The 26,422-nt window shown below is 41.1% G+C and overlaps 1 protein-coding gene across 1 annotated transcript; it reads right to left on the bottom strand.

The window, feature by feature from the left end:
* Positions 1–1,249: 1,249 nt before the first annotated feature.
* On the bottom strand, positions 1,250–24,555 carry slc2a1b (solute carrier family 2 member 1b). Its single transcript, XM_034082464.2, has 10 exons — positions 23,562–24,555; positions 13,141–13,236; positions 7,905–8,065; positions 6,777–7,017; positions 6,446–6,608; positions 5,988–6,175; positions 5,679–5,783; positions 5,278–5,379; positions 4,977–5,180; positions 1,250–4,018 (listed from the first exon to the last, which is right to left on the bottom strand). Exons 1-10 carry the CDS (start codon positions 23,574–23,576, stop codon positions 3,818–3,820), a joined length of 1,476 nt encoding a protein of 491 aa, XP_033938355.1. The 5' UTR covers positions 23,577–24,555; the 3' UTR covers positions 1,250–3,817.
* Between the last annotated feature and the right edge of the window lie 1,867 nt (positions 24,556–26,422).

The following is a 26,422-nucleotide window of genomic DNA, read 5'->3' as shown; positions in this document are numbered from 1 at the left end:
TTTTTATAATCAACTAAAATGCTACAAAAAAGGGTTTGATTCTATTAATTTTGTCTCTTTTATTGCACTTTGGCAGCAGATTCCTGAGTAGCTTCAGATCTGAGTTGTCTTATTAGTAAGCCTAATTTTTACTTTTGTAGCAACACTATTTTTATATAATGGCAAAGAAAGGATTCAGAGTCTTTTCTTTTTTCCTGTGTCATATGTGGCAGCACTGTTCAATATGTCTTGAAAACATTACCCACTGTAGTATGTGACGTGTGAATAAACTCCAACTCTGTATCAACAACACTGTTGTGTAACTTCAATTAAATACTTGTATGTGTGTAGATTAGAAAGAGGTGAGATAAAGGATCTGCAGTATTTTATGAAGTATTAATCGTACAAAGGTCAGTTTTATACAAGTAGAAGTGTGTATTTACCTGGCAGTAGGCTGTCAGTAATGGCTACGCCTCTCTATTTGGACTAGTAGATCTCGGCAGACTGGCAACTTTAAAAGTAGCTCTCGGTTCAAAAAAGGTTGGGCACCCCTGATCTACAGGCTGAAAGATGAAGACCAGGTCCCACAGCAGGTGTGCAAAATGTTCTTTCTTTCAACTTTAGGGTACCACCCAACCAACGACAGCCTGGTCCTTTCAGTGATGGGCAAAGACATCTCAACTCCTCTTGCTCCACCGAAAGATCAGAGAGGGAGACATGCACCAGCCAACAAGCTGGACCAGAAGCCATTGCATGAGCACATTAAGTCCTTCCACCCGACTGTCAGCCACTACCGCAGGGAGCATGCCCCATGGCGCCGCTACCTCCCCAGTGACATTAGCATAAAACTCATGTATGCTGACTACATAGAAAAAGGACAACAAGTGCTCCTACGAGTCATATCGAAAGGCTGTGAAGTCTTTGAACATTAGCGTTACTAAGCTTGGAGAAGAGCAGTGTGAGAGCTGTCTGCTGCAGGAACAGTATGTGAAGGCTGACCATCAGCAGGTGACTGTTTTCAATGTAAACCACCTGCTCAGGATCAAAAAGGTGACTGACTGTTAAGAGGAGCATTAAGCAGTAAAAGATCAAAGTGTTTCTATCAGAAAGGTTTAAATAAGCAACTATTTTCTAACATTTTGACCATATAAATATCCTTCGTTGATAATATGTCAGCATTGTGCTAACAGTTTCCTCTGCTGCCCCCAAGTGGAAAGAACTGTTACTGCAGGTTCAAATTAAACAAAAGCGACAAAATAAATCAAAAAACTGTATTCATGGTTTCTTTTATTTAGCATCACCACTTTCACATGACTGTAAAACCATACGGGACATCTTCCTTCACAATACATTATTCAAACAGAAGCTCACGTTCTTAAAAACCATAGACACAGATTATTTTTTTATTATTACAGACATTAGAATATGCTCTCTGCGCTAAATTGAAAACACTACTGAATGTGTCTCATTAACACAATCCTTACTAATCTCAAATCTAAATTAAAATGATTACGGTATTTTTAAACCACAACATGTTTTTAGGTGTAAAATCAAACAGCAGTATGGAAGCTAACTGCTTGTAGAGACATAATACTAATAATTAATAAATCTATCAAAAACATTCTAAAAGTTAAATATGTGTATGAATTTGGAGTGTGTTTCATTTTCACATCAAGTTGTGTGCTTAGACCACCAAACAGAAGATTTCAAAGGCTAAATAAAAAATCAAATGCCCCAGCAGAATTGTGAATCTATTTACATAAAATACAGTTTCAATATTTGTAGCAGAACATTCCGTGGGGAGGTTCATCCTGTACTGACAGTACATGATTTTTGCTGGTGATGATATGTTAAAGCCACACAAAGGCAAAGAGAGTGGATGTTAGTGTTCTACCAGGGTGTGTGGGGTGACCCATCGAATGACAAAATATATACTATAAAGATATAATATAATAACAATAATTAACAACCAATAATGGAATGATTAAAATGTATATGTTGGACTATTGGGTTGGATTTGGATCAAAGTGTTTACACACCTAGATGTGCTTAATACAATATTGTTAATTTGATTTTTCACACATTTCCATTTCAAAAACTTTCAAAAAAGTCTCTTCAGTAACAAAGATCCCACACAGTGAGTTAAAAATAAAAAATAGAACTAACTATAAAGCGTTTGCTTCAACAAAGAAATATCACTGTGAATAATAAAGTGCTGCTAAAAGGGTGACTTTCCTCAAACAAGGCATGGAAAGAAAAGAGGTTCAACAATTGATACAGCAGTCGTAGACAGTGACTTGAACACCTCGGCCCAATGAGCCAAAGTACAGAGTTTATTATCCATCAGCTACTGTTGTACAGTGCAGTAAACACCCCGAAGAGAGAAAGAGCTGACAGCTCTGCAGAATAACAGTGACAAGCCTTAGCAACGACACAACAAGGTGTCCGCCTCCTATGACACATAATGGGCTTTATGGAGTACACGGGGGGGTTTGATCCAAAAGGTGACGAGCACTCTCAGGATAACGGAAAACCTTACAGATGGAGCACATTTATTTTTGGTCGCCATTTGTGTTTGCGTGAAAAGATTAAGGCAGCTCTCAAGCCAATTCACCAGACTTCTGAAGCTCTCCAGGTTATCTCAACTCAAAAATACTTCAAGTGATGATCGTCCGATGACAGGGGCTCTCAGTCTGGATCGGGCCGACCTGACATGACACTGCTCTAAAGTGATAAGGCTGAAAGGTTGAAGGCAAAGGAGGCGCGATTATTCAAAAAGGGCACTTTATCTCACACATGTTCTGCATCTTTACAACTGACTTTTGGCTTTGTGTCTGCTGATTGTGAGTGTGTAACTATCTCAAGATAAGATGGATGGAAAATGTATTGTGTAGTACTCCAGTACTGATCTGTGTAGATAATGTTCCTTTTTTTGTATGTCAATATTAATTTAAAAAAATGTTCTCTTTAAAAGGAATGGTGTAAAAATACATGAATGGTATAAGATATTTTTTATATATATATATATATATATATATATATATATATATATATATTAGTTATGTCTTCATGACCTTATTTAAAGTAAAATGTTGTTTACATAAGTAACAACAAGGTAAAATATGTGGAGTGTTACCATTAGTCGAATACGTTTCATACAGAAGACTAACTCCTCACAGCAATACAATGACATCACATGTCTTTCATACGTTTGTGTACTCACTCAGTAACTTAAAGAGGTACAAATAACTTATTCCTCATCAGCGGAGCATTGAGACAGTGCCCCCTCTGGTGGGGAGAGACAAAGTCGAGCAGTGCAGCGTCAACAGTGCTAGAGTCTACAGTGATCAAGCATTACAGTAGGATTGATAGAAACAAGTATTTTGCACAGTGAACTGGTCTCTACGGCCGCAGCATTTTTAAAACCGCATAAAGACAAACTGACTGCATGGTAACAAGCTACAAAGAACAGAGCATAAGCACACATCAGGTATAAATTCAGTGAAAAAAAGATTAAAAAAGGGTTGATTGATGCAGACACACCTTTTCCTTCTTTTAAAATATTAAAACCAATCTATCCTCAACTCCTCTCCCCGCATCAGGCGACACAGTGCCCATCAAGTTGTTGTTTCTTCTTGTGTGAGGGGCGGCGGAGGACGTCATTTTTGAGAATCTCACAGGGCTGTGCTGTGCTAGGTGGTGTTTGACGCCCGAAATGTGGTAACAGCGTGAAAATTATTCTACCAATGGATATGTCTACTTCTAGTTAGTGAAGCCTTCTCGTCCCTCCTTGGTCTGAGAAAGAGTTTTTCTATTTTTAGAAGTTAAAATCAGGCCCTCAGAGCTGAGAATCTGCTCCCAGGCTGTTGAGCTCCTCCGGCGAGTGCTTCTCTGCCCCCAAGGCGGACGTCTGACGGAAGCCGGCTGAGATCTCGTCAAATGTCCGGCCCTTGGTCTCCGGCACTTTGAAGTAGGTGAAGACGAAGAAGCAGAGAAGGAGCACCGTGAAGATGACAAACACGTAGGGGCCGCACAGTTCCTGTGAAGAGAGATGAGAGGAGAGAGGAGGCAATTATTTAGTGAGTCAGTGCTCAGTAAATCTGACATTAAGAATGTATAAAGATTTTAAAAGATAGTTAGCAAATGTACTACATTTGTTCGTAAATTAGGGTATTCTTGTAAATTCAACTTAACTTGAATATAATAAAGTTGTTTGCCTTGTCCAGGAGGGAAAATGTAAACACATGTCCAAAAGATAAAAACATCACATTAACGGAACAAAGATCTCCCAGTTGCACAGTCAATGCATTCATAACTATGGTGTAACGCCTATACTGTAATATTTAAAGGTATGGTAGGTAATTCACTTCAGAAACACTTGTTATATTCCATGGAATGCTCTTAATGTCCCGATAGCAATGAATATATTAAATGCTTTGACAAAAAATCCATAATAAAATGTCATCTGTGGAAGCCGTAGCGCTGTAAAAAGCACGACCAATAATTTTTGCCGGCCCGGCTAAAGTAACTGGATGGCCTACCTGCCTGTCAGCCTTCCATCTGGGCACAAACTTATCTCGTGCCCTCATTGGTCATGTGCGCATTCGTGTGTGTTGGAGGAGGGGCTCTGTGAGGAAGTCTGAAGGAAGGGGGAGATTTTTTCCGGTTGTGTACTTTCAAATTCTAGCGCACTCGAGCTGGTTTCTCCATTCTTACCTACCCTACCTTTAAGATTGCTAGAGTTTGTTGTCTAATTAATGGCAATAAGAAAAAAACAATACTTTTATATTTTTCTGTGCCATTGGTATTCTGTAGCCAATAGAGGGGAGCAAGGGAACCCCGGTTGGAGGGTTTGAGTTTTGATATTGATGACTGAAGCTCATCCTGTGTACAGCTGTGCATCTAGTGGCTTTTATAATTAGCACCAACCTTCCTGGAATTGTGGTGTAACTGTAACCTCACAAACACAAACACCAGTTATAATTTTTGTTTCTCACCTCTACATACTGGAAGGTCATTCCCACTATGAAGTTCGCAGTCCAGTTGGAGAAACCAGCTACAGCCATGGCTGCCGGCCGGGGGCCCTGCGAGAACAACTCTGCCACGATGAACCAAGGGATCGGGCCTGGTCCGATCTCAAAGAATGCCACAAAGGAGAAAATGGCCACGATGCTCAGATATGACATCCATTTGAGCTGCTCCTAAAAGAACAGAGGACGAGAGGGAGGTTAGTTGCTGGTAGCTACCCGAAAGGAGTCATGACAGATACATTTTCTTATGGATTTAAGAGAAACGTACCAACAGAGCCAAGGCAATGGTCATTAAGACGGCAGATCCGGCCATTCCAATCAGCCCCAGCAGGTGCAGAGAGCGACGTCCTGCACGCTCTACAACAAACAGCTACACAGAAAGAAAGATGATAATAAATAAGATGAGGAATCCCTCACTGCAGAGCTATAAAGTGATACATTTACAACCTATAATTAGTTCAGCAAGGCTGCTCTAGAAACAAAAGACAGGGGTGCTCAAATATACCTTTTGCATTAAAGAGATTTTTTGAAATGCCAAAACATAACGGTATTGACCAATTCCGTCTCCAATATGTCCAAAGTCAACAATAAACAATCTTGAAAGTTATTATCTTAACTATTATTTATGGGGGTTTTACTTCAAATTGTAAGGCTTCACTCTGTACTCACCGACACCACAGTGAAAGCTGTGTTAACGACTCCGGCTCCAATCGTGGCGTAGACAGGCTGCTCAACTCCGGCTTTCTCAAAGATACGAGTGGAGTAGTAGAATATCTAGAAAATGAGGCAACCAAAACATTTCAACATGAAAGTCTCGTCTTAGGTATGTTCAGGATATCTTTTTCTGTTTCTGATGTAGCCTTAATGTGAAAGTGAACCGAGTACATTGGGAAAAGTTTCTTTCTGTGTCTCTCCATCAGATTTCAATGACAGTCATCAGAGTGATCGGTGGGATAATGTCGAAGCGTGCACACTTACAGCGTTGATGCCAGACAGCTGCTGGGACAGCTGCAGGATGACAGCAACCAGGAGGGGCTGGCGGTAGAGGTGTGAGCGGAAAAGCTCCGGGATGGTCACCTTCTTCTCCCTCATCATCTGCCGGCTCTCCTCCTTCATCTCCTGCATGTCAGAGCTCACATCCGAGGTGCCTCTGAGCTTCTTCAACACTGAAAAGTGCACAGAGAACGCAGGCTGTTATCTCCACAAGTTGCAATGTTTCCCTATTCACCAGGTCAGCTCATTTCTTTCCTATTTAAATATGTGTACTTTATATTATGCATATTTAGCAAATTGCTATTTACATTCTGTTAATAATTGGCAAATACGATCTCATTTATACTCATTTATTTTATTTATGGTTGTATTGTCTGCCATGTTTGAACTTGCAGTATTTGCAGTGTTAATAGCTTTTCTTTTTTTTAAAGCATAGCACTCACCAGTTTTGGCCTTGTTCTCTTCGTTGTTGTTGATGAGCAGGAAACGGGGGCTCTTGGGGCAGAGAGGCAGCAGGATGCACTGCAGCACAGCGGGGACGACGATGAAGCCCAGGAGCAGGGGCCACAGGTCGTCGTTGCCCAATATGGACTCCAGTCCAAACACCTGAATTCAACACAGACACGCATAAGACAATGAACCTAATATAAAAGCATAACAAATACACAGTGGGATGCACACATATTGCATTTTTATCTTATGGGGTCAGCACTGGACTTCCATCGATGTTACAGTGTTAAAATAAAAATACTGCAACAATTAACTTCCACTGACCTGTGCAATGAGGATGCCGAGGACAATTCCCAGCTGGTGTAAGGTGCCCATGGCTCCTCGTAGCGCTGTGGGGGAAACCTCACCCACATACATGGGCACGAAGCCTGTGGTGAGGCCGGAGTACAGGCCCACCACAAAACGACCAGCGATCAGCATTTCCCAGGAGCTCGCCATCTTCGAAAAGCCCATCAGAATGGCCGAGATGAAGGCCAGACTGTTGGCCATGAGCATAGAGTTCCTCCTGCAGAACAAAATACATACAGCAAATTATAATCAGAGCAAGCAGCAACATGTGTGCTTGGAAAGAGAAGCTGATGGTTAAGTGCCTGAACCTGCATTTGCTCTTATAGCCAGCAGGGGGCGACCAACAGAAGATGAACTTTTATTAATCCCTCATGGGGAAATTAATTCTCTGCATTTGACCCATCCTAGTGTTAGGAGCAGTGTGCTGCCATTTTGAACGGCGCCCGGGGAGCAATGTGGGGAACGGTGCCTTGCCTTGCCGTGCCTTGCTCAACAGTTACAAATAAAGTCAGATTTCATCGAAGTCTATGAGAAAATGACCCTTCTTCTTTTCCTAATGATTCCATGGTATCCAACACTACTTCCAACTGTACTTCAATACAGCATGGAGTTCATTTAAAACATACGTTTCAGTTTTGGTAAAAGTAGACAATAAAGCAACATATGTTAGGGTCAGGGTTAGAAAATACCATCATTGTGATTGAGAGGTCAAATTCTAAAAGTCTATGGTTCAGATACCTAATGCTATTAAACTGACATTAACAGAGTTGCATGCTAAAATTATATTTTTGTATTTTATGCATTTCAGCACAATACACATTTTGGAATTATCTTTTTTTATTATATTTTTGTAAAGCTCAGAAAGTGTTCTGACATGTGTGTATCCGTAATGTGTCTTTTGTGACTCTTTTTTTCTTATGATTTGTGTTTTTGAGTTCATCAATCGTGTCTGAAGACACTTTAATATGAATTGATCCTGTAGTAATAAGTGATTTAAGTCAGTCTCACTTATTCTCTTATTGCTTTTACAGAGAAAATAAAGCCAGCACAGTCTCTGTCTGTTAGAAAAGCCAAAGACAAGCAATACACATGTTTTCTTTTTACCTTCCAAATCGGTTGACAAACAGTCCGACAGAGAATGAGCCAACGATGCCACCAACAGAGAAGATGGCGACGGAGATGGACCAGATAGCCGTGAGGGAGCCCTTGGTGATGGGCTTCTGGTAGCGTTCAGACCACGTCTCATTGATAAACTTCTCAATGATCTGCAAAAGGATACAATAAATGTTAAATGTTATTATTATTAAGCTGTCGTTGCAAACTGTTTTTCTCCCACAACCAGCTCATGTGCTTTCAGATATTAAGCACATATGTCTTTGGTTTACATAACTGATTGGTTTTTAAATCATTTTAAAAATAGTAATAGTTATTTTTAGGAACGCTGCTTATGTTTTTGTTTGGGCCAATACATAGAGACAGTTGAGCAGTTACTGTGTGACCAGCTGATGGCAGCCTTGTATGGTCATTTCCATTTCCTGGCAACAAGGAAGTTAACCAGCCTCCTCTAAGTGTCAGATTTCAGTTCCCCTCCCCTCCTTCCTCCATCTTCGTCATCATGGGCGGAAATGTTGACAAACACGCCCAGGCCTCTGTGTCTTTGTGTGTGGGCCCCGCTGACACCCCGTATGATTCAGATAGGTCACCACCCTGTCTGCAACCGCTGTAAATCTGTGACTTCATGTCCCAGACCCCCATCACCAGCACTCTGGTTACCAGAGTCAGCTCCAGCTCCGTCATGTGCCTCTGCGATCGTGTTACATCTGTAACGGAGTACATTTACTTCAGTTCAAACTAGAGTGTCTCCATTTCATGCAATACTAACTTTATTCTTCTACTCCATTGAATCTCAGAGGCAAACATTGTTATGTTTTCACTCCACCACATTTATCTGACAGCTTTAGTCCCTAAAATAAGGGGATTAGGAAAATAGTGTTCCTTCATGGGTTGAGAAAAATCTAATTCTACTGAGGATCAAGTAAACTATTTAAAGACCCTCTTGGATAACAAACAGACAGCTAAAAAAGGAGCTGACTGTGGTTCTCACAGGACACAACTCATAAAACACAAGATGATATAGAATACGATGCAAGGCTGTAATGAAATCAACAAAAGTACATAAAAAAGAATGAGCATGACCTTAAACAGAAGTTGCAGAAGTTAAATGCAACACATGTAAACTTTAATTTAGAAGTACAAAAATCTCTATCTAAACAGTAAAACATTACCAAAGAGAATTAGACTGCCCATGTTTACCTATACTTTTCATACTATAGCAAAACAAACCTACTTAAGTAGTGGTTTGAATCCAGGACTTTTACTTGTGGTTGATTATTTTTGACAGTGTGGTATCAGTACTTTTACTTGAGTAAGTGTAGGATCTGAGAACTTCTTACATCGTTGAACACTTATATTTGTATATTTTGAAACCCTATACCAGAGCTCTTCATGTACTAGAGCGCTATGTTGGCTGGTGGAAATGATAGCTCAGCAGTGTCCTTACCAAAGGAATAGTTACGCTATCATTTGTAATTGGTTTTCCTCTGGTGGAAGCTTACATATGGGATGACACAATCTTGACAAGCCTCAGGTCGTATCTATCAAATTACACTCAAAAGACCTTGCTTGATACGAGAACTATTTCATCACGTACTGTACCCATGTTCTCTTTAAAAGCGTCTTTATTTAGAAGAGCTCTTGGTTTTTACATCTTTAAGAAGTGGTGGAATATAGCCAACTAGATTTAGAGACGTAGAATTTGACAGTTCTTGCATTTGATTTTGTGTTTTCATTTTCTGATGGTTAGTACTTCTTCTTTCACTTTTTGCAAGGCAGGCTAGTGAAAGTAAATCAATCTGAAATCATGAATGTACCGCCTATGGAAAAGTATTCAGCCCTCTTGGATATTGTATGTGTTTCCAGTTTAGTTTGGCGTTTCAACAATAAACAAAAGGAACAAATTCTGTTGAGGGTAAAGAACCTCTATTGACAGTAACAGGGCAGTCCTAGACCATCCCTTTTATAGCAAGCTAGATTTTAGAAGTCAACATCTATTGAAAGTAAAGTGAAACTGTCAGTGTTATCAACAGGCCAAGACTACAATGCCACTATCACTAACCTCAACAGCAACAATTGATAAGTTACGTTATTATTATTTTGCGTGCAGTTCCCAAGTTTCTCTTAATAGACTGTGCGCTCTGCCCCTAACCAGCTGGCTCTCAGCACACAATGAAACAAGCTGCCTATTCATACAGTCAGCTACCAGCAGTCAGCTGTTTCCCATCATGCACAGGGAAAAATAAAATGACTTTTGAACAAGGTAAATCATCTTTTGTGAACACTTAGAAACAAGTCAATGGGGAAGATATGAAAATAGTTTGGTTCCCTAGTATCTTGGGTAGTTTGGAATGTTTGAATTTGAAGTAACTCCTCAAAATGATCTAGCCAACAGGAAGCAATATTTTAGTAGCAGTATTTTAGATATGTTTTACTTTTGGGGGGCAACCAGGTATGGCATGAACATCTATAAGAGAATCGACTTCAAAGTCCTGCTCATAACGTCACAAAGCCCTCAACAATCAGCCCCCCTCCCCCTACCTCACAGACCTGCTGCACCACCACACCCCTTTCCGCTGCCTCCGATCATCAGAAGCCAACCTCCTATCCATCCCCCCCCCCGCATCAGTCACCGGACCTGGGGGGACAGAGCCTTCTCCTTCGCTGCCCCCTCCCTCTGGAACTCACTCCCACAACCCATCAGAGACTGCACCGACCCCCCCACCTTCAAAAACTCACCTCTTCAATCTGGCTTTCAATGTGTGATTGTTTTTTTTATTTGACTTTAACTATATTTATTTGTTGTTCTTTTCTTTTCACTATCTTTGTAAAGTGACTTTGAGCACCTGTAAAAGCGCTAACAAAATAAAGCTATAAATTCCCAAACAAGGATATTATCGGTTTTGCGGCATGCAGCAGGAGGAGGGAGCCACAGATTCGCCTATCTAATCACACAGCCCGACCTGCGTCACATCAGCAGCATCACTGCAGCCTTTATCAAACACTGGAGCGCACAGGGGAGAGGTGCTGGTGATTATCTCAAGTGGTGTTGCTATATACAACTTCTATTCGTGGAGTTATATCTTATGAAGGGGTCATTAGCTAATGAAGGATTAGGAGCCTGTGTTGGGTAACTATTTTCCTGCGTGTGATTTTGCTCAGACCTCCACTGTGTGCGTGCGTGTGCGTGTGTGTGTGTGAGAGAGACCCAGGCTGAGTGTTGGGAAAGGGGATGAAGAGCCAAGAGGGCATGTTCACACTAGCCCAGTGTTTAACAGTCCACATATTCTCCCTCTCAATCTGCAGCCCCTCACCCTGTAACTCACAAGGCTCCTGGGCTGAGCTGCATGAAGACACTGCAGGAATTGGTCCTCTATTCTGAGAATCGATTCATAATTTAAACTTTATTTGTGCAAAAATACCAAACAATCCGTGGTCCAAGTTCATGAAGTGTGATGTTTTTTAGCTTTCATCTGCTTTATTTAACTAAATATCTCAGAGTTTTGGTCTCAGACAAAAAGAGACAGAAGAACCCAAGTGCATTGATTAGTCTAAAAGCATATTAGTAGATGTATCCATATTGTATCCACATGGTATGATTGTTAGTCTAACACAAAGGGCACTGTTGTATGCACACAGTTTACAAAAGGACTTGCTGGTATTGAGTTTCATTGTTTGCACAATCTTTAATGATTGCAATTTTTTTGCACAGATGTCTCAATGCCTTAAATCCCCTTTTAACCATGTGCTGCCCACTTCTTGTGCTCTCTATGACTCAAGCAGAAATGAAAAACAGTGAGTGAACGACCCTATGTTTCCCCACTTTTTAGGAACAACTAATCAAAGCTGCCCTCATTAACAAAGCGTCCTTCACATCCATGTTTTTGCCAGTGTAATGACAGTGGACGAGCAGATGAGAATCAGGCTGTCGTCGCAGTGAGATCTCTAGATCAATGTGACGGCACACTGAGGACTGAAATGTTAAAGGTGAAAAGAAAAGGACAGACTGAGCTCTGGGCTGTGTGGTGCCCCCTGTGAACTGTGCACAGACTCTGTATAGCCGAGGGGCGTGTTCAGACCAACGCAAACCAACCAGACGGAGGTATTTACTCTCATTGTAGTACTGACATTCCCCAGGAAATGAGTGTCTTTGGCGGACCTCTGTGCTAATAAAACCTACTATGGATTTAGTGATTATGTGTGACTGTCTTCTCTTCTTCATTTAATTTCCTCTGAGTTTCCTTGTCTAGCTTTTTTCAAGACTGTTGCGGTTCAGCAGAGGTCTGATTTTGGGCTTGGACACACTCTTTTAGCGAGAACCACTCAAAGGTCTGTTAATATAACTGTCCTTGGCCCTGATAGGCCTGAATAAAGCTATTATTATCTCACCCATTAACCCACCCCTCTACTTTCAATCCTTCTGTTTCAATTCAACAAGTGAGTGAACAACTAGCACTGGGGCTGGATAATCAGGAAGAAGGATCTACTGTACTAATGATAAATAGCCTGCGTATTTGACAACAATTGTTTTAATAGATAACAATTCAATACATGTATATCTTTGTGTCTATTTGTTGTTATGTTGTTTTGAAAAGATTAGAAAATCTATGTGTAAGTCATAAACATGTTATGGCATACAGCTTATGCATTTAAAGGGGCCCTGTTCTGCCCATTTTCAGGTTGATGCATGTTGTGTCTCCACTGTGACATGTTTACATGCTTTAATGCTTAAAAAGGTCAGCACCTCTTTTCACCCTCTGTCTGAAACCAGAGCCCAGTCTGCTCTGATTGGTTAGCTGGCCGGTTCTGTTGTGATTGGTCAACCACTTATAGATGTCCCGCCCATAGGCCTATCACGTACAATGTGTGGGGCGCTAGCCAATAGAAGCCATAGAGTGTGTCACTATGTCACGGAAGTAAACAATGGAGTCCAATGGAGGCGTTTCAGGCAGGGAAGTGTGGGGGAGAAAATCTCTCAGGGGTGAATTTTAGCCTTTGCAGACACGTTGCCAAAAATAAATAAATAACACACTACAGGAAAGGGAAAACCACAACAGCATAATAGGGCCCCTTTAACACTTTGAGATGCATCAGAACTTGACTTGGTATCAGCCAATGCCCAAAGTCCATGTGTCAATAGTGTGACTGAAAAGTTGGGAGTGGTGCATCCTCAATACATAAACTAAAAACACAATTTGAACATCATGCTTGCAGACACTTAACTCACCTTCTGAGGGGCGTTGATGACACCGGTGTTGTAGCCAAATTGCAGTGATCCCAGCACAGCTGTTCCAACAGCCATCAGCAGTGGGAGCGTTACTCGCTGTAAGATTGAGAGACAATAGAAAGTCGTGTTAGAGGTCAGACCAGCTTAACCAGTTATTCAACTTTTTACCCAGTTAGCGAATTACACAACAGATGTTAGATGCTTTCATCCACTGTGGACCATCCCCACAGGAGCAATTTGGGGTGAAGTGTCTCAAGGACACAACGACATGCTGACTGCAGTGGGGTTTGAACCTGTGACCCCCTGATTCGAACACCAACACACAACCCACTGCGCCACATGTCTCCTGACAATTAATTATTTGTCCAAGGAATGGGAAGAGTGCAAATAGTATGACTTAGTGTTGGTTCATATTTCCTATAATGCGATGGGCGTATCTAGAAACTTGCATCAGTCGAAAACATTAAGTTAATGCCAATTTATTGTGGGAACAAAGTGTTCACTATCTTGCTGTATTGCACTTATTTTTAAGTGTGGTTGGGCTTCAGGTGGGCTGAAAATACCTGACTTAACAAAATGTTCATCGTGGTCAGCTAAGCAAGCAAACAAGTACAATCAAAATAAAAAAAGTCCTGAAATATCTTGAAGATGTTTGTCCGTTTTAAACAACATGGTCAAATTGGACTGGCCACAAAAGATGTATTCTGATACCTAAAGAGATGAAGAAATGTATTCAGCCAACAGTCAGACAGGCACCTGTTCCCTGAGGCGTGTTTACAGAGTTGTGGGCGAGCTTGAGCTGAGAAAAACTCGAGTCTGGTCTGAGTGGGCTCCCGCCGAGTTATCCAGATATAAACCTGCTTATTGGAAGAAGTCCAGGTTGGACCCAGGTCTGCATGTTATTGTCTGTGATCCTGTTCCTGTTATTACAGAATTCATTTGCTGCTTGACCTCAGTAGAGCCCGGTAGATTAGAAGAGATTTTCCTCATACCAACAAGTTAATAAACCAAGAGTATGTCGCTTACTTCCTTCTCTCAGACAGACAAAGAAAAAACAGCCTCCAGGAACAATTGACCTTTGTTGGCGTTTACTCAGACCTGCTATCACTTCTCCTTCTACTAACTGTATAACTGAATTATTCAAAAGGAGAACTTTTTGAAAACGTCATGAAAACAGTAACAAGGATTACACACGTACGTCAGAAATGTGTAATTATCTCTCGAAAAGTGCACATAGATCAGATTAAAATCTAGATAAATATAAATACGTTTTCCAACTTTTATCACCACACCATCAGTCATCATGTGGATGATTACAGTTTCCACAATGATTCACACCAGATAGGTTCCTTATGTTTCGCCAACAGAAGAGCCGACCTTCACAAGAGTAGACTTTATCATGTGCAGACAAAACAAGAAGAAATAAAACATCTTCATCTAAAACAGTGTCAGGACACAAATCATGCTGTTGCAAAGGGTCAAACCTGTTGTGGGTTATAGACCAGAAAGAAAATGGACACAGCCCAATGACACCACGAGTACCTCAAATCCTCTGACCCACAAAGACGTTAGATCACAGCACAAAATGACAACCTATGCAAATCCATTTCCACATATAAAAAAAATCTAAAATATAACTGTTTTTTCCTTGAAAAATGCTATCCCTTACACTAATGGCGCATTTCCACTGCAGGGCCTCGCACGGCTTAGTACGGTATAGTTACGCCTTGGTAGGCCAGGCTCACTTTATTCTGCGTTTCCATTACAGTTTAGGAACTGGGGTAGTAACTATAGTAACGCGGTGTAGGCGGAGCCGTGACGTCATATTCAATGAGAACCACAGAAAACCAACATCAGCCGTTAGCTGTTAGCACTCAAGCTCACAGCTCCTCATATCTGTTCATAAACTAGACAACAGTTAAACAAGTACAAACCACAGACTGCCTGTGTCATGGAGAATACAGTCGCTGGTTTACTTATGTCTGTAGGCCGTTGTTGTGAGTGTGGACGGTCGGAGCATATACAACGTTAGCAGAAAACACGCATTTTAAAAAGGGTTTTTCGCCTGCCGTCTGTCTGCAGACTTGTCAAAGCATTAATTCATGGTTTTTACTAACCGGTATCAGTATGTTGTTACTTCGGCATCATTTTGAAATGTGTATTACAATTAAATCACGGTCAAATATGTTCATTTTGTTGTAGTTGTAGCCCCCTTGCCAGCGATTCTCTCTCTAGTTTAGCATACTTAGCCCGGAAAGAACCTGGATTTTGGAGAGCCAGAAAAACTGTGAGACAGCACCCGTTAGCCGGAACTACCCCTAGTGGAAACGCAACAAAAAACGTGCCGGGTTTGGCACGGCATGTTTAAACCATGCTACACGCTGCAGTAAAAATGCGCCATAAGTTTCATGAAAATGGGCCAGTGTTTTTTCTCAAAAAACAAATCCAGAAAACAAAAAACCAACAAATCCAAATAAGCATAAACTTCTTGCCGGATGTTGATCTATAGCACAATACTTTATACTATATAATCATTTTTAAATTTAAATTTAATATTTACCCACTGGATAACAGCAGAAACAAGCGTGGACCATATCAGTAAAATTATCACCTTCACAATTGATATGGAAAGACTTGAGTTGCCACACTCATTTTAACATCCAGCTTTTTAAAAACAACATTAGAATGAACTTGTACTTGTGTTTTCTGCCCACCTTCATGTGAGTCCAATGTTAACTCGGTTTTGGTGCACCTACTCCTGAGGGATACTCTTAAGCTGCTAAATGCTCCACTGTGTATACCAACTAGCATCTAACTTCATGTGTTTCCTCTTTGGGGCTGGGGGAAGGGGACGGGCAGTGGATTCCTTCCTTAAGACTCGGTCTCTAACCTTAAGGCTAATCCTCTGGTTACATTTTCATTAACTGTAAGCTCTCAAACCAGAAGAACCGACCCCACCAGGTTTAAAAGGACAATCCCCAGAAACTATTTGAAGCTATTGTGCATTCTCCTCTGTAATATAACACAGAGCAGCAGTAAGCCTGGTGACAGAGGCAGCACGGGGACAAAGAGTCAACACATTTTCTGTGGGGACAAGTATTTATTTCCTGCATGATGAAGAGGATGGAGAGCTATGAAAAAAAGTGAACCGTGACTTCAATAAAGACTCGCCTTCACTGCAGAACCAATAAGAACCCTCGTTAACAAGGCTATGACAGGAACTGTATATGAACACACCCTTTTCAGCCTTGTGGGCCGGGCTATTCAAAGAGTCTTGTTGCCAACGAGGAAACCAACCCGATCTGATGACATTCTGTAAAGCCACTGCTGACCAGAGAACGAACGAGAAACAGTAACAAGTTTTCTCTACATAAATACAAGAGACATTCTGTCCGTCCATTTGGAAGAAAATGACCACTGAAGGCGTGTTTAATCCCACCCCTCTGTGACATATTTACCTTTAACCCATATTTCTTAGAGACGTCCCTCTGCCTGGCCTCAGTCAATACATACCGTTTGTGTAGGCCAATGGGTTCACTCAAAATACACAAATCCCAATGTTTTGAGACTTGCTTCAGGCAAACATTCCCTGCTGCCATCTTAAAGGAAAGTAGGTGAGTTGGATATCATTCTTTGTGTACAGAAACAGAAGCATAAAACATGACTTCCTCACCAGTGGAACAATGAAGTCACACCCAAAACAACTATTTCATGATAATAGCCTTGAGCTAACGCCAGTGATTGTTCTTCAGCTCGCTACCTTTTTCGCATGTTTGCTGCATGTTCGCATGTTCGCTGCAGCTCTCAGCGTTGTTTACATTTTTTTAATGAAGTTCCTGCATTGGTTTACTTGCACATGATGGATAATTAGTCTCAAAAGCCTGGCATTGCATACCACACTAATCCACATGCATACTTAAAGCTGATTACAGGAATAGGATTTCACTTTCTTAGAAGGATGGTATTTTGAAAAAGGCAAAATAAGGATTGCTAATGTCTCAAAAATATTTCCCAACAGGAGGATTATTTATAATAAACCTGTTTTATTAAAATACAATACAAAGCATGTCAGTATCACTTTTAACATCAGGACAAGCCATATTGAAAAATAAAAAGGGGTGATGAATGCCTTGTAATTAACAGGGTTTACAGAGATTTGAAGATATTTTCAGTCTTGATTCTAAAGATTGTAGTGACTATAACAAGGGAAAGTCCATAATCGCATTGGGAAAGTGTCCTGTGGGGGGTCTTATGTTCCTTTGTCAGACTTAAACATCTGACACGTTGAGTTCATGAGACTTATGAATGTAATAACGCTTTTCTTCTTCCATGCCTAAGCTGTATCTAAATGCACCATAGAGCGGAACAACATCCATGCCAATCTGCCCTACATGTGACAAGTAAAAAGTGGTGTTGGCCTGCAGCGAGGAACCTTTCTGTCTAGTCATTAACACTGTTGATAGCAGCTCTGGTTGCTAGGCACCGCTGCCTCTATCTGCTCTTATTGGGTAAACACTGCCTGCAGTAAACAGGAGTGAAAGAGAGCAAAAATAATAAAGCACTCCTGGAAATCAGCAGGATGGAAATGTAAGATCTGTGCAAACATTTACTGTATACACACACACCAGCTCACAATCAACCAGGCCTTTCTAAATAACTCATACACAATATTATAATGGGTTAATGACAGTAAAATATGATGAGGACATAAAGTAGAAGATTAATCTAGATGATGATATGTGCAACTATGACAGCTAATATAAACCATTGTTTAACTGATTATGCTTAAACCAAGCCTTTTACCACCAATGAGATAGTAAGCTCTGACAGAGAGGTGTGATAAATTCTTCAAAAACAAAACGATATTGTGGTTAAACACTTCTTTCATGGAAGTTAGAGGTTTTACCACAAAAGATTAAGCGTGCTGCAAACAACAATCAAAACTGAAGTAGGCAACTTACATATAACTTTAAAGATATTTAATTTGAATAAATGTACCAGTACATCAATGTTAACATATTACATTATAACAAAGTGCTGCATTAAATATGCTACGTTAGTACACATACAAAAGCAATCTTTGGTCCTTGTCCAGCCTTGGTTGAGGGAGAGCTAGTTTTCTCTATTTTATCTACGGTGGTGATACATATATATAAAAGATAAATACATTTTGAAATACTGATTGTTAAAAGGGTTTTGCTGAGGGCTTGCTTTGGTTTGTTACCATTACAAAAATAATGACTAAATAATATGAATTATTATGTTTGCATATTTGTATTTGAGTTACAGTATACAAGTTGAAAACAACCAACGTAAAGTCAAATAAAAAACAATTACAATCATTTATTATTTACTTTTTGACTTTTCTTTGCTTCTTCTTTTGAAGCCAACCGGAAACAAATAGTCAAACTTGTTCCTCCGGATTTCCTTTTACCTTGTTGAAAGTTAGTCATCACGCCTATCTTTAACAAGGGTTTTACATAGGATTGAGCGGTGTTTTAAAGCAGAAGCAGTAATTTGGCTCCGCTCACTTCCTCCATGCCAGAGTGAGCTGGATCCTTTGTGATGGCCTATGCTGATGCTGTCACGTCCCCCTGTGTGTGTCACCTCCACAGTCTCCGGTTACACAGCTGTGGGAAACCTAAAGAGCACTGTCCTCGCCTCCACTCCTCAGCTCTGTTCAGCACTAAAGCCTCCTCGTGCTTGGGCAGTGGGGTCCGCTTCCAAACATCTACTAGCAGTACTTTAATGTAGATGGATGTATTTTAAACCTAATAGGCATAAACTGGTTGACACTGCTGTCGATGCATTTAAAGCTGTGATACAATGAGTAATTTACAACTAAGTTTTTTTCTAGGCCTAAAATGCAATTTTTCAGGCAAATCTTAGTGTACTTTGAAACACTCTATATTGAACAAGTTACTTAGGTGTTTTGCTGCGGTTGCTATGATATTTATGAAACCAGTTTCCTCCCTCCTATTATTGCCATTGCTCTTGTGTGTGTATAATGTGTGTACACAGACTCCTTGTGTGATGTTGAAGTCACTAAATAAATGGGCAGAAAACATGATGAATTATTAAATAATTTAAAAGGGCGGTGTGTGGCACAGTGGGTTGTGCATTGGTGTACGTATCAGGGGTCACGGGTTCAAACCCCACTGCAGTCAGCATGTCGTTGTGTCTGAGACACTTCACCCCAAATTGCTCCTGTGGGGATTGCCCACAGTATTGAGTATGTAAGTCGCTTTGGATTAAAGCATCTAACAAGTGACATGTAATGTAAAAGGGATGGGCACATTTGCCTATGAAAATCGCCTAGCATATCAAACAAATATGCAAAATGACACAGACTTGAATATGTGCCATGTGATTGTCTAAGTATCCTGGAATTCGTATTTAACCTTTATTTAAACCGTGTAAAACAATGACAGTATCATCTGCATGCTTGACCTGCAGAATTTTTTTTTTTTTTTTTTTGGAATGGTGCTTATTTATCTGTATGCGCTGCACATACTGTTTTAAAGCCTTATCCATCAGGGCCAGTGAAGCTCCAGCCCGTCACAGTGAGATCCGATAAGAATGTTTTCACAAATGCTAGTCTGGCTCATATAAACAAATGTACTATTGTATATTAGATTTATGTCATAGAGACAAGAGACGGCTTATATGGATTTGTGATGGTTTGTTGTATCAATACAAGTTGGTTTATTCGGTAACACAATAATAAGAAGAAGTCAATATTCCAGTGAGACACAGATAGGCGCTGAATTAACTATTGTATACAACCATTTTCTCTCTGTGAACAGTGATCAGTACAGTGTGCAGACAATTATCCAGTTTCTCAGCAAAGTGAAACAAATGTAATCGGTCTTTCATCTAAATTAAAACCTTCCTAGAACTCTTAATCAAAACTTTGCAGCAGAGCCTCATTAAGGGTTATTAGAACATGGCTGACAGTTACACTATAAGACGTACTGAAGGGAGCAAGTCAGGCAGACAAAAGTAAATCTACTGGACTGTCTTAAGAAGGCAAGAGTTGGCACACGGCTAAAAGGCGCAAGATGGAGAGGAATTAAGCTTGTGCAATTAGGTCTGTACAATGTGAGGCTTGACTCCCAATCAAAATACCTGCACGGTCAAGTCTGTCTGAGAAAAAAATGTTTAGTGGCTGTTTCCTTCAAACACAGCAGGTCAACTGTATGCTTGTCCCCAATTAGAATATCCATTCTTTGTCGAAAAAAACAAGAAGACTGACGTGAGCTTACTGTTGTTGAAAAGCTCTTATTTGGCCAACAATGTGAGGTCATTAGCATTGCATGACTACATGGCGAAGCAGGCAATTGCGTAAGAATTGGAACAAAGCTGCACTCAAAGAATTAGATTGAAAAGCAAGACAAAAAATATACTTAAAACTGAAAAGGGCATGGGGGGCACCAATCTCTGCTAATACCAAACGGCCTATCTCGCAACTTTAACTAAAGTAACAAAATAAAATTCGGTATCCGCTCCAGAATGTGTATCCACTCCTAAATAAGATGGGTTTATTCTTTCACAATTTACATAATTTTCACCAAGTTTTTTTTTTAAATGTAGGCAGTCGTTTACCTGTAATCCCGGCGACAGCAAACAAACAAAACAGGTGGTGGTAATTAAGATAACATAAATATTAAGTTGTGATCATTTAAACATCTACAGTGTTCAAATGTACAGTTCATAACATGGCCTACGTGACATCAATGGCATGACATCTTACTGAAACCACCGGTGACAGACACGGCATGTTTGTATTTTTTATAGCACAGCATTTACACTGCACCTGGGCCACTTTGACGGAAATGAAACCGACACAACGCTTTTTTACCAACTTGAGTCAAAGTTTCCATGTACTTGAGTGTATGCCACACATAACAAGGCACAACACAACACAAGTACCAGCCAGGTATGAAAATCCTGTGCACGAGATGTTAATTAGCCTGTGCTAAACTGCTTTTTCACTACAGCCTTGCAAAAAAACAGCTCAACCATTCTGGAAGCTTCAACAGAGGGAGTGAAGCAACGAGCCTGGGAAAGAGAGGGACAACTTAGCTTCAACACCCCAGGGTTGGCAACCGCTTATTCCCTCGGCCAAGTCTCACTCTGTGGAAATCTGCTGTGTCGGTGTCACAGTGGAAACTGGGACCGGAGAGGACTGTTCCCATCACGTCCTCAACAGACCCCGACCAGCTGAAAGGTCTGAACAGGCCAAGTTTGCTCTTTGGCGACAGCTACAGAAACATGTTCTGACCACAATGTCAGTCTGGGCTGCCCCACTGCATTAAACTTGTCTTACATCAAAGAAGGGGGACGTTTTTAGTATATTTCACTGTGCAGAGTGTCTGTGTAACTGGCACGACAAGAACGAAGACAGTGTTAACAAACACTAGATAAATCTACTTTCTGAATAACTGCATCACAGTGTACAACTGATACTAGGTTTGGATTAGGTTAGTGATTGATTGATTGATTGATTGATTGATTGATTGATTAAGTAATAAAAGGATGCTGGATGTATTACTTAAGAACTACATATTATGTTTGTGTGTTTTTAATTTCGATCACTTCTTCTGTCGTTGACATAAATCTGTTGGTATATTTGGCTCCATTGGAACACTTTGATGCACATTCAGTAGCAGTGTGTGAGGTTGTGGTTACGATGGCGATATCCAGACGCGTACAGCGAGGACTACAAAAAGACAAACTAGGTGACTGGGGATGTCTATTGAAAACATTGCGAGCTCGAATAAATCATTTAAATCAGCTATTGTTGCCAGACTTATTACCGAATATCGTTCTTAATGTGATACCAAGTCCATCTGAGACCTGTGTACACCTTCATACAGCCTCCAAGTGAAGTGTACGTTGTTTACTCACAATTTGAAAGCAGCGTGAAGTCTTCAGCTGTGGTAAGCTGTGATCCGCTCAGGTGAAACTGTGATCCGACTTCTGTGGCTATCTACCAGCGATCATGTTTAACATGAAAGACCACACACGTTTATCCCTTATAACTTTGCAGCACTTATCCAGATAAGATGTGACTGTTTACTTGGTTAACTTTCGTTATGCATCGACATATACCCAATGACGAGGATACTCACATATGTTGAGAACTACAAACACATATATTCATAATTTTTACACTGCATGTGAGCATCGTTTCTACCTTAACGTGTATGCTTTTAACTTTGTTCTTATATTTTTTGTATCTATTCCTGTGTAACTTGGTAATATTAATTCCTTATAGTTATTGTTGTCTTTTCATCTGTCGGTGATGATTATACCTAGTATTACATAACGAAACACATGGCCTGATTTGCATATTGGAACTTTATGTGTGCACTAGAATACATTTATATGTATTCAGTTGAGAACTACAAGTAGAATACATTCTAGTCACATCTTATCCGGATAAGTTCTGCAGTATACCGTTTTTATAAAAGGGATACATGTGTGTGTAGTCTTTAATATTAAACAGTTAATTAAAAAAAACAGTTAAACTCGAACACCGGAGCTTCCGGTTTAGGAGGTGCGCACGCAGCGTCTCGTTTTAACCTATGGTTTTAACTGAATATTTATCATGTTTACATGGACATACTATTGCCTAATTACCGCCCCCTTCCAGAGACGCACTGTCAAACACACTCATACCTGCTTGGTATGACATTGAAAAAGTTGCATTAAATAAAAATAAATTACAATAAAATGACTGTTGTTTCATCTTCACATCTTGTGATCATGTCTATAATTTTGAGCACCAAATTATTGAAAAGTATCGAAAAATACTGGTATCGATAAGCAGGAGCCTATCGGTATTGGTATCGATACAATCCTAACGATACCCATAGCTACTCGTGGGTATAAATAGCTCTTATAAACTTGTAACCTTTTTTCCCTAAGTGACATAATACTTGATCACACCAACACTACGCAGGAAACACGCGAGACAAGAAATCATCCTTAGTTATGACGTGAAGGAAAATATAACAAAGCTCACAAACTGTTGATTTTTAGATGCAAAAATAAAGGGAACATTAAATATAAAGCGACTTAAGGTTGCTTTTGGGTGCAGAGACGAACTGGTCCACTTTAGTGTATAGTAATGAACATAAAAGTGCCCAAAATAAAATTGCCTACTTTTAAATACGCCTTTATACAGAACGACGTAATACATGACATACACATTAGCTGCATTGTGTCTCTCGGTGGTGGCACACGTGGAAGTGCCTCAATGGGTTAAAATATAGTGAACAACTCACTGAACTCATGGGTCCCTTTGGTAACATTGACAGCACAGAGCTAAGACAAAAAAACACACATGGAACCGGTTTGACTGGATTTCAATGTTAAAGCTACATGAAGTGAACTGAGTCACAGTGTGTTATTACCTTTCCTGAGTCCATGGCTGCGATGAGTGGGAGATATTCTTCGTATTCTTTGTCTTTTGTTAAAGTTGAAGGCGATGGAGGGACGTCCTCGGGGTCTCCCGGTGGGTTTTGCTCAGAAGTTTGTAATGTTGAAGGCTATTTTGCTCAGTTGAAAACACAAAGTTCGGTTGAGTGTTCTTTAAAGAGAAATGGGTCAAGTCTTTTGTGTGGGGGATTCTCTGTAAAAAGCCGGGCACCAGCTTGAGTTTCTCCCGCGTAGTGCAGTTTGTGTCGCGGGTCCTTCAGCTCTCTCTCACCATTTCACATGAGTAAAGTCTTCCAGGAAGTTGGCGTTAGGGCAGCCGAAGAAATACCGCCTTGTCCGGCAACAGATCTCTGGAGGCAGAGGCCAGTTACGCTTCATATATTAGAGCTGACGCAATGTTTAGTGGGATGTGCCCGATACAGGCCCATCCTCCTAAGGAGCCAATGAGAGGCTTTCCCGTTAGACACACACCAAGCCTGCCAGCCCTGGGAGGAAGTATTCAGATCCCTTACCTAAATAAAAGCAGAGATACAAAAAATACGCAGCTAGAAATAAAAGTCCTGCATTCAAACCCTAAGAATAAGTACAGCATTATCAGCTAAAACTACTTAAAGTATCAAAAGTAGGCTACTTAGCTACATATGCAGCAGAATACCTTTCAATATTTGTGTTTTTGTATTGTTATAAACTTGCATAAATCTTAACTTGTGTGCAGAATTGAATGTCATTGTGGGTTTTGTTAAAAAAAAAAATATTTTTTTTTTAAATCACCACATTTGTTTATACAAGTCCTGCTATCCTTGACTTTATTTATTTGCACTGTTGTCCCCTTTTTCACTGTAGTCGTTATGTCTAATTTTGTGTAAGTACATTGATAGCAAAGTCGAATTCAGAGTCTGATAATTGTATTGTTGCCTTGCTCAGGGGGCCCCTCAGAAGTACTTGATCGTTGTGGGACTTGAACCAGTGACCTTGCATTATGGACTAAGCCCCACTGCCCAACGTTAAACAGGTTCAAATGATATCTGACAAATGAGGTAAAAAAAACAGTTGTCATTACCCAACATGTTGTTGAGTGTGTATACACATTTTCTTTTTTCAAGTGTCTTCATGTAATGCAATGTCTGTCCTTTCCATTATCATTTAACTTCTAAGCGAATTTGTGCAGTCCCATATGCAACCCTGTGAAGCTGACAATTGAGCGGCCCAGACCAAGCAAGGAGGCAGAGGCAGCACGTCCCAAATATAAGCCGGTGTGGGCATTTATTACAGCATGAACACAGCCTCAATCCTGCTGCTGCTGCTGTTCACGTGGGCACATCCTGCAGCCACCAGGATCTCACACACACTACCATCCTCAAAACAGACAGGGCAACAGACCCTAAATACACACTAATCAGCCATTCGACACAGGTGGGGGGGGGGGGGGGGAGGAGACAACACATGGCACCAGGTGCAACAGCAGGTGCAAACCAGGAAACAGAGACAGCCAAACTAGTTACATAAATTACATATGCTTCCTGTGCAATGTTTTTAGCGCTATATTACCCGTAACGGAGGCCGAGATCTATGGGCCCAGAGATCACCTCCGTTACATTTCCTTACCCCTCTCGCCAGGAAATACAATGTCTTAGGAATCTTGGCATCCTCAGGGGGGGGCCGTGAAGTCGAAAATAAGCTTCCCTTTCTTCCTCTCCATGCGCTCCTGCTGGTTCTGCTGTCTGAAGCGCTCTCTCTCCTGACGGACTTTCTCGGCTATCTTTGCCATCCGCATTTTGCGCTTCAGTTTTTCCTGCTTCTTCCTTTGTCGGAGGTGCCGGTAAACGTGGAACTCCCCGCTGCCTGCACCGGCGCTGGAACCCATCACCTCGCGGACGAACTCCGGGGTTTTGGCAATTATCAAAAGCTGCGACTCCGTTCCTCCACGTTTCCTTGGCTTGTTATTCTTCTGAGTGTGCGCCACCATCTTTCCAATCGTTCTCAATGCTTCTGCCTTCCTCTCTTCTTCCCTCTGTAACCAGAGCTGCTCCTCTTTCTGCTCTTGCACCAATCTCTGGTTCTCCGCCAGGATCTCTGATGCCTCAGCGGCAGAGCCAGCGCCCGTCGAGCCTCCTGCCAATCTGCCTCCGGAGTCTCCGTTCCTCTTCCCGTGCGAACTGCTGCTCACTGGTTCCCTGAAGCTGCAGGACTGACCTCATCATCTCCCGCAGTTCCTCCATCACTCTCACCTCCTCACTTGGTCAATCCCACTTCTGACACCACTTGTGAAGCTGACAATTGAGCGGCCCAGACCAAGCAAGGAGGCAGAGGCAGCACGTCCCAAATATAACCCGGTGTGTGCATGTATTACAGCATGAACACAATACACACAGCCTCAATCCTGCTGCTGCTGCTGCTGCTGCTGCTGCTCACGTGGGCACAGCCTGCAGCCACCAGGATCTCACACACACTACCAGCCTCAAAACAGACAGGGCAACAGACCCTAAATACACGCACTAATCAGCAATTCGACACAGGTGGGGGGGGGGAGACAACACAGGGCACCAGGTGCACACAATCAACAGCCACAGACATGGGGGAAGGGGAACACTTTTAACATGAAACCAGGAAACAGAGACAGACAAACTAGTTACATACATTACATATGCTTCCTGTGCAATGTTTTTAGTGCTATATTACCCGTAACGGAGGCCGAGATCTATAGGCCCAGAGATCACCTCCGTTACAAACACAATGGTCTTATGTTTAGTAAGTTGATTTTAAGAACACTGAGTGTTTTACTTTAATTTGAAAGCTGTTTTTTGAAAACATCTACATGTGTGATCTAATGATCTTT

Source organism: Pseudochaenichthys georgianus, chromosome 5, assembly GCF_902827115.2.
Source record: "Pseudochaenichthys georgianus chromosome 5, fPseGeo1.2, whole genome shotgun sequence".
Taxonomy (NCBI): Eukaryota; Metazoa; Chordata; class Actinopteri; order Perciformes; family Channichthyidae; genus Pseudochaenichthys; species Pseudochaenichthys georgianus.
This window is presented reverse-complemented; position numbering and strand designations above follow the sequence as displayed.